We start from the raw sequence: 9,334 nt of genomic DNA on the forward strand, positions 1-9,334 counted from the left end.
GGCCACAAAATACCAGCCGATTCTGGACAATGGCGGGCGATTTAACAGCAACCCACGTAATGACACTCCGGCGTCATCACGCCGCAGCGTCATCACGCCGCAGCGTCAGGGAGACCCGCCCCCCGTTAACGCAAAAGGCAGGCGGTCATCTCCCCGATGCGGCAGCGCAAACCACGACGTCACGCACCAGAGGCCCGCCCATCACCCACAGGCCCCAGACTAATAAAGCCAAAAAACAAATATGTACATTTCTTTTTTAAATGACTAATACCAAACGCATACCATGAGGCCTGAAAAAAGGTAGGAAAAGAAAAGGGGGAGGAGACCGAAAGTAAGATGTTGGTCAACACCCCATCACCTATGAGGACCCTAAAGTACCTCACCAACCCATAGGATCTAAAAAAAAAAAGTATTGTCCATTTTTAGTGCATCTGATCAAAAAAAATATGTCTTAGCAAAATTAATTATCAAATGTAATAAATTGATTAACATAAAAAGTATAAACTTTGATGTATACATACCAACACTGATAATGGCAGAATAAAGAGTACTACATGTATCATGATAGGCCAAAATTGATAGTGTATTTTACAAATCAAACGGCTTTTGTTGTGTTTTTAAAGGTTGATGTGGGTTGAGGAAAGCTGGGAGTTTCATGGTCGGCTTCATAACATAGTTGATGTTTAACGTGATCTACCCATATCGGCCTAGCTTCCTTTTGATTGAGCAGAATATTATGATGCTGCTGAATTTGTCAATTTATTGGGCAGTTTACGATGTTTAAAAATAAAGATAAAAAATGTAAATCTATACAAGTTATGTCTGCTGCCATTTGTCAATATCAAAGTTGAATGAGCAGCAGTTACACAACAGCATTCCGGAAGCTGAGACAAGCTTGTACTTGTAGCGCTGTGCAAGTTATTCATTATTAATAAAGGGATAAACAAAGGAGATGCCTGGATCAGGGCTTCCCCTAAATATTACAACTGCGTTTTAATATGAGCTAGGTTTATCTCCTGACCTTATGTAATGAGGAAATGTTTTCTCCTGCCCGTATTTCTCTAATGATATACTATTGCAAGAATTCCACGTATATTGTTCTTTTTCCAGCAATATTGTCTGCTAAATCAAGTGTTCAGTATTTTTTAATGTGGTTTGTGCCAAAATCTAATTTCACTAAAGCTAATTTCTTAGAGCAGGTACATCCGACATGTAAAACTCTATTAATTACCTCCCGGCCGGCCGGCTTCCTGGATGTAACAGGCCGTGTATACACGGCCTGTTAGTCCCGCCCACTCGTGCGCAAGACATAATTAAAAAACCTGCAGTGATACCTGTTCACATACAAGCGATCCGCAGGCTATAGAGCCGGCGGATCGCTTGTATGAGGTCTCGGTATGTGCGCGCCCCCCCTCCGCGGTTCCCCCCTTCCCGCTATCACGCTGATCCCGGGCTCTGGTGTGCCCGGTGCGAGCCCAGGACCAGCATAGTGCCTCTCTGACACGAGATTAGAGGGAGGTCGGTTCACGCTCTCCCACCGGTCCCCTCTCCGCTGTCAGAATGTGGAAGTGGTGTATTTTACATCACTTCCGCATTCTTGTGTCACTCTCCAGCTTCAGACGCTGGAGAGAAGCTGATGAAGCAGATCTCTGCTTCATCAGCTTCTTCAGGGGGGTCCTAGGTGACATTAGGGGTCTTGGAGACCCCTGATGTCTCCATAAAGAGGACCTGTCACCTCTTTTGCTATCACATAGGGGGGGTTTCTTAGCCACCGTATGTGATAGCAATAAAGGTAAGTGGAGAAAAAAAATAGGAAAAAAAATTACAGTTTCACCCCAAATTTTTTAAGATACACATAAAGAATTAAAAAAAAACAAAAAATGTTTTTAAAGTCCCTACACCTACATACGCGCATACCTGCGAAAACGACTATTGTGCCCATTACGCCGCACATGTTACATATTGCCGCAAACGTTGCAGTGAGAGCAATCATTTTAGGGCCATCAATCACTGACAACACTAAACTGATGAGCGGCAAAAGCTTTTAAAGCGTCGCCTATGGTCAATTTTGGGTATGCTTGTTTTTTACGATTTTCACGGGTGCGCGCAATTTTTAAGCTTGACATGTTTGGTGTCTATTTACCCGACGTGACCCCGTCTTTTATATTTTACCAAAAAAGTGGGTAATATTAATTGTTTTATAACATAATGTAAAAAAAAACCTTTTTTTTTTTTTTTTTTTCAACATTTTTCCTGAATATAGTAAAAAATAAAACCCCAGTGGTGATTTAAATACCACCAAAAGAAAGCTCTATCTGTCCCCAGGAAATTGTATAAAATGTATTTCAGTACAGCGTTGCATGACGGAATAAATGTCAGTCAAAGTATCGCAGCGCTGAATACTGAAAAATGGCCTGGCCAGGAAGGGGGTCTAAACACCTGGTCAGCAAGTGGTTAAGTGTTTTGCCATCTGCAGGAGACCCCAGATGTAGTCATTCACAGCAGCTGGTAAGAACTCACAATACAGTGCGTTTTCAGTGTGCCACATCTCACCGCGTTGTGCCTAAAAAGTACTGGATCTGCTGGCAGCCAGGAGATGTATAATGCGTTCATGGAACACTCTGTTGGCACCCCAGTTATCAGAGGTTGTGGGAGAGCTTAAACTGTTATTTAATAGCGAAAGGATGGATGCGGAACTAAATACTGAATTAAAAACGTCAACATTTTTCAGGCGCTGGCGATACTTCGACACTGCCACATTTGACAGCTCCGAATTGTTCCAAAGGTGTCCCTTTTATCTTTACGACCTGCTACTTAAAGGCTCAAATGTCTCATGCACTAGGAGCTTTGGGAGTCACCTGAGCTGCTTTTATTGCACTTAATGCTAGACCTGAAATGTAGGCAATCAGCAAGGCCCCTATGACACTACCTACTACCCTACTAAAACTGTGCTTTTTATTGGCGCCTTGTTTGATTTTGTTTTTATTTGGCCCTCTCCTATCTTTATTGTCTTTTCTGCTCATGCTCGGGCTGATTGTTTGGAGACTATTCTACTTGACAAACACAAAATTACCCTAATAAAAAACATTTATTGAAAAAAAAAAGTACTGCATGCCGTACTTTTTTATTTTTTTTAAAGGAGAACTATGAGGTGAGTGCTTTTCACTCACCTCATAGTTCTAGCCGACCTGTGGCAATGAGACTGTCACAGGTCGGCTCAGTAGATCGGGAGGTGAGCGAACACATACCAGGTTCGCTCACCTCTCGATCCTGTCACAGCTCTCTGCCGTGACAAGGGGAGGGGCTGGTTTTCCCCCTCCCCGCTCTGATCCTCCAGCGCTGACTGGTGGAACGGACGGGGGAGGGGCGGGTACAGCTGGCTCTGCCTTTAGATAGGCAGAGCCAGCTGTCAGTCACGCAGCTTGGTGGATCCCGGCACAATTGTCGGGATCCACTTCAGCTGAGGCGTCTCAGTATACCGCGAGCAGCAGCTCGAGGTATACTGCGGCGTCTCAGTATACCGTGAGCTACAGCTCGCGGTATACTGAGCCTAGGGTGACGGGAGGACGCTAGTTTGTGTCCTCCCGTTACCCTAAGGAGAACTGTGGGGAAAAGCCTTAACCCCATAGTTCTCCTTTAAGCACACACCACCTGAACACAGTGGTGTTGTCAGGCAGGCTGTGTAGTTCTAGCAGCCTTTATTGCTGGCTGCAGCCCCGACTGGCAAGGGTTAATTATCCTGTGTCTCACTGGCTGCTGCACTAGTCTGGCTGCTGCACTTGGCCTTATTGCGGGTGGCGCCCTGTGTAAGCATCCCCAGCCTGTCCCCAGTGTTTGTGATAGATTTGGCTATATAAGCCATGCTCTGTCTCTGCAAATCCTGTGTCTGGAAATCTTGTTCGTCTTCGGTTCTGACCTTGGCCTGTCCCTGGATTACTCTTTGCCTTCTGCCAGCCCTGACCTCAGCTTGTGCCCGAATTACCCTTTTCCAGCTGCCCGCCCTGACCTTAGCCGGTGCCCGAATTACCCTTGCCAGCCTTTGACCTCAGCTCATCCCGTATTACGCTCTGGTAGCGTCTTTCTTCTTTTGTTCGGTTTAGCACCTGGGGCCAGCCTGTGGTATCGCCTGTTCAGAGCATATAGTTAAAGTCCTGGGGGCAACCAAGCACCAGTAAGCGTGCTTGCCTTATTGGAATGGCGGATGCTGTAGGTGAAACAAATCCTCACTATTTGGTTTGACAGTGTGTGTCCACAGCTGGTCCTGACAGGTGAGAACTGTCACCATCTATGACAAGGTAAGTTACCTTGTCTTGTGTTTGGACTGCACTGGAAAAAAAAAACAGCCAGCGCAGCCCGAATGCAGATGTTTTGAACAAGTCCTCAATGATCTGGTTGTCAGACGTGACCTGGGTAGGACTTGGTAATCAGATGGAATAATTTTTTGCATCATTGTAGTGGTTAGGAGATGGGTAAAGCCACTGCTGCTCTGATCACCTGATCTTGGACTATGTAGCACGCTGCCAACACAATATAACTGAAGTCCGTGATAAAGCCAGTGTGGAGATATTTGAATCTTTCAATAGCTAAAATTCCATTATTGTGCCTAGAGCAAAAGACTGGAAAGCTAGAGGTTCTGATTAGAGCTGCAGCTAACGATTATTTTCAAAATCGATTAGTTAGCCGATTATTAAGTTCGATTAATCGATTAATCGGATAAACAAATCTAATAAACTAAACGGAGTGTGCAATAAATGGACGCAAAAAATGGGGGAAAATTTTTTTTTTTTAAAAAAAAGGATCTGAGCAGGTAATAAAGTGAGCAGAAATTAAAGGAAACTGGCCAGAGTACAAAAAACAATTGGCCAGGAAGTCAAAGTAGCAAGGTGGAAGATAGGCCAGCTGAGCAAACGTCTGGATGGGAATACGCACCTGTGACCAAGGTTTCATTTACTCCTCCAGGCATAAACCTTTAGGAGCCAATGCTGTGCCAGACCTACAGAGTTGAAACTTTAACTCTACATGGATTTCTCAGTTTTGGTGACTTCTTTTGGGGGGGCCTAGTCTAGTGGAGAGCTGCTGAAACCAAGCCAACAGGCTCAAATTAAGCCTGGCTTTTAGGGCCGGTTCACACCACAAACTCCGCATTCCAGTGCGTTCGGCCTCTGAAGCGCAAGCCGGCCGGCTCCCTGCGTTCAGGGGAAGTAGGGGGTGTGGTGGTGCATTGTCGTCAATGGCACTACAGCCACGCCCTCGGCCCGCACCCGGATTGCAGACAGTGTCTGCGGTCCAGTGCGTTCAGCAAAAATCGTACAATTCTTGGCTGGTTTTCCAACATGCTCGAAATACAAAAGTCGTGCAACCGTACAGTAGGAACGGTCGCACGCCATCCATACACTGCACGATTCTCGTACGATCGCGGGATCGTGGGCACCTTTGCACAGCAGCAGTGCCCATCAGAAGCATTACTCACCTGAACCACATCTACATCACAACTAGTATTTGCTGCAGGAGTGAAATGAAGGCAATTATGCACAAACCATTGGGCGTTTTTCAGCGTTGATCGGAGCGCTGAAAAACGCTCAAGCAGTGAAGTCCCATAATTTCCTATGGGCATGGTTCCCACCTGGGAGTATTTCAGCGCATTTTGACGCGCTGAATAACGCCCTACGCCCGAACTAGTACAGGAGCTTCTTTGGGGCGTCTTTATTGGTATTCCCGAGTGTGGCTCGGGGTTAACAAAGCGGAAACCCAGAGCCACACTCGGGAGTACGGCGTAGGTCTTACCTTGTCCGCAATCCCCGCTGTGTCCTCCCGCCGCTGCCGTCTTCCGGGTTCCGTCCCTTGCGAGCGTCCGCGTCACAGGGAGGCGAAACCGGTGGGAAGTTTGAAAGTTTAAAAAAAAAATGATGGTAGTGTGGAGAATGTAATGCCTCTGGCTGTAGTAGTGCACAGTAACACAATTGTCACAATCTGAATGGTAGTTTGGCTTTGAGTTTTTGTGCTGTATGATTTTCACTCCGATAACCTGTAATGTTAAAAGGTTATTTAGGGATCTCAAGAAACGTACAGTATGGTTTGTTTAAAATGATTTGTGTTCGTTAAAAAAATTCCACCCACAGTATCCATTGCAAATTTGTAAGTTCTGTAACCTGTGTGTTGTAATTGGATGACTATGTCTAAAGCTGGCCACACGCCTTACATTTATCTGCAGATTTTCTGTGGTCAGATGGAAAAGGTGCAACAGATTCCTCCATCTACACGTAACTGTGTGGATGGAGTAATCTCCACCTGGGCCAATCTCTTGCACTTTTTCCATCTGACCACAGAAAACCTGCAGATACTTGTAAGGTGTATGGGCAGCTCTACAACCTCACTGCTTTCTTCATGTTGAATCTAGACACGGATTGAAATTTTAAGTGACTCTCTTGAGTTTACTAATCACAAAGCTAAATCCCCAAGTGAATACACAAGTTAATCAAAATAGTGGCTGATGCACTATTTGCATATCTTGGAAATAAGCTTTGTGTGTACACTGGTTTAGTGGGTGCGTGGCTTTCTTAAAAAAAGAAAGCCAGAGTGTTTAAAAAAGGAACTTCAGGAATCTAAAAAATTAACCCTTGCAATGGAGATACCCCCCCCCGCAAGGGTTAACTGCTCATTTTGGTCTAGGGGCTCAAATGAAAAATATACTCGCCGGATCCTCGGTACTGCCTGGCTGCTAGACTGGTCCCTGCAGCCTCTTCTGCCCCAGGCTCCAGTGGTCTAAGCCCCGCTGATATCATCGCATCTAATGCAGTCCATTCACCTGCATTAGACTTCAGGACACCAAGGAATATACCAAAGCCGGAGTGAAGGGGAAGAGAGGTGAGCACTCAGTGCTGCAGGACCAAGGATCAGCTGAAAATACACTATATTGCCAAAAGTATTGGGATACCCCTCCAAATCATTGGATTCAGGTGTTCCGTGAAATTTCCTTGCTACTAAATATTCCACGGTCAACCGTGGAAAGTGGTATTATAACAAAGTGGAAGCAACTGGGAACAACAGCAACTCGGCCACAAAGTGGTGGGCCACGTAAAATGACAGAGCAGGGTCAGTGCATGCTGAAGCGCACAGTGCACAGAAGTCGCCAACTGTCTGCAGAGTCAATAGCTACAGACCTCCAAACTTCATGTGGTCTTCAGATTGGCACAACAACAGTGCATAGAGAGCTTCATGGAATGGGTTTCCATGGCCGAGTAGCTGCATCCAAGCCTTACATCACCAAGCGCAATGCAAAGCGTCGGATGCAGTGGTGTAAAGCACGCCGCCACTGGACTCTAGAGAAGTGGAGATGTGTTAGCTGGAGTGACAAATCACGCTTCTCTGTCTGGCAATCCGATGGACATGTCTGGGTTTGGCGGTTGTCAGGAGAACGGTACTTGCCTGACTGCATTGTGCCAAGTGTAAAGTTTGGTGGAGGGGGGATTATGGTGCGGGGTTGTTTTTCAGGGGTTGGGCATGGCACCTTAGTTCCGGTGAAGGGAACTCTTAAGGCATCAGCATACCAAGAAATTTTGGACAATTTCATGCTCCAAACTTTGTGGGAACAGTTTGGGGATGGCCCCTTCCTGTTCTAACATGACAGCACACCAGTGCACAAAGCAAGGTCCATAAACACATGGATGAGCGAGTTTGGGGTGGAAGAACTTGACTGGCCTGCGCAGAGTCCTGACCTCAACCCGATGGAACACCTTTGGGATGAATTAGAGCGGAGACTGCGAGCCAGGCCTTCTCGTTCAACATCAGTACCTGACCTCACAAATGCGCTTCTGGAAGAATGGTCAAACATTCCCATAGACACACTCCTAAACCTTGTGGACGCCTTCCCAGAAGAGTTAAAGCTGTTATAGGCTGCAAAGGGCGGGCCAACTCAATATTGAACCCTATGAAAAAAGACTAGGATGCCATTAAAGTTCATGTGTGTGTTAAGGCAGGCGTCCCAATACTTTTGGCAATATAGTGTATCTTCTGTGTTCCAGCCCCTAGACCAAAATGAGTAGTTAACCCTTGCAGTGCAGAGGTAGCACTACTGCAAGGGTTATTTTTTGAAATAACTGAAGTTCTTTTTTAAAGTTGACATGTGGGGCTCATATCTGGGTAATGCCATGATCGGCTTGTTTTTATTGATGCAGGCTTTGGAGCTGTCCTCCTAATCCTGGCTTTCTGTTCTGAGTCACTGAAGTCTTAAAACACGCGCCCAGCATACTTTTTGCAGGTAATGGACACACTAGGTAGGATTGTCGGCAAGGTCACGATCGTAGCCCCTTAACCTGCACCTATAAAAATAAGTTGACTGTTACAGCTGCCATATTTATTTCCTTCAGTCACCTTTTAAGCTGGGCCTAGATCAGGGGTGCCCATTAGGTGGATCCCAATCTACCAGTCGATAGACACAGGTCAGTGAGCCGCTCATCCTGCGGTGCTCGTGCGGTTAAATTCTTCAGACGCTGCAGGCGGGAAGGGACGGGACACCTCTCCCAGTCTGCACATTCGGCCACACGAGCACTGCAGGAGGACAGGACACCGCACCTAGAGGAGACCTTGGAAGCTGCTGCAGTGCAGGTAAGAAATTACTGAAGAGAGCAGAGAGGGAGAAGAGAGACAGCAGAGAGAGATGGGAGAGAAGAGACAGCCAAGAGAGCCAGTTCATGCCGCAAAGTCTGCGTTCCCGAGTGTTCGGCCTTTGGAACGCAAGCCGGCCGGCTCCCTGATTTCAGGGGCGGGAGGAGTGGTGCATGGAAGTCATTGGCACTGCAGCCACGCCCCTTGCCCACAGTGCGATCGCCCGCACCCGGAACGCAGGCACATTAGTGTCTGCATTCCGGTCAGTGTGATCAGCAACAATAGTGCTTGCTGGCCAGCTTGCGTTTCAGAGAGAGACCGCAGAGAGGAGAGAGAGAGGCAGTAGTCCAAGTAACTATTTAATGTGCTTGTTTTCCAAATAAAATCTCATCGAGCTCATCATTTCAAAAGTAGATCTACAGACGAAAAATTGTGGGCACCCCTGGCCTAGATGGACAAATGTTATAATATGCAGAGCTTTATCCAGTGTAATATTTAAGGGGAATATTTTATATAATGTTGTTTTTGTTTCTTTATATACAGTGTCAATTGTTTTCGGAATCCCCACTGTGAAAAGAGACAAACAGAGCTACCTCATGGACACGTTGAACTCCATCTTCTCAGAGATGTCTGCAAGCGAAAAAGAGGATTGTGTTGTCATAGTGTTTATAGCAGAGGTGAGGGATGACTGGATGGTGCGTTTTGTTTTCTATTGACTTGAACCTGAAGT

General features: G+C 46.3%; 1 protein-coding gene across 1 annotated transcript in view; it reads left to right on the top strand.

Annotated features, from left to right (window-relative positions):
- Nucleotides 1-9,334, top strand: part of MGAT4D (MGAT4 family member D) — a gene marked incomplete at its 3' end in the record, with an annotated part of 103,682 nt that overhangs the window by 60,910 nt on the left and 33,438 nt on the right. Inside the window, exon 4 of the mRNA XM_018563413.1 lies at nt 9,148-9,281. Within this exon, the coding sequence (XP_018418915.1) occupies nt 9,148-9,281 (134 nt within the window). The remainder of the gene's footprint in view (nt 1-9,147; nt 9,282-9,334) is intronic.

This window comes from Nanorana parkeri, unplaced genomic scaffold (assembly GCF_000935625.1).
Source record: "Nanorana parkeri isolate BGI_ZX_2015 unplaced genomic scaffold, ASM93562v1 scaffold662, whole genome shotgun sequence".
Classification (NCBI taxonomy): Eukaryota; Metazoa; Chordata; class Amphibia; order Anura; family Dicroglossidae; genus Nanorana; species Nanorana parkeri.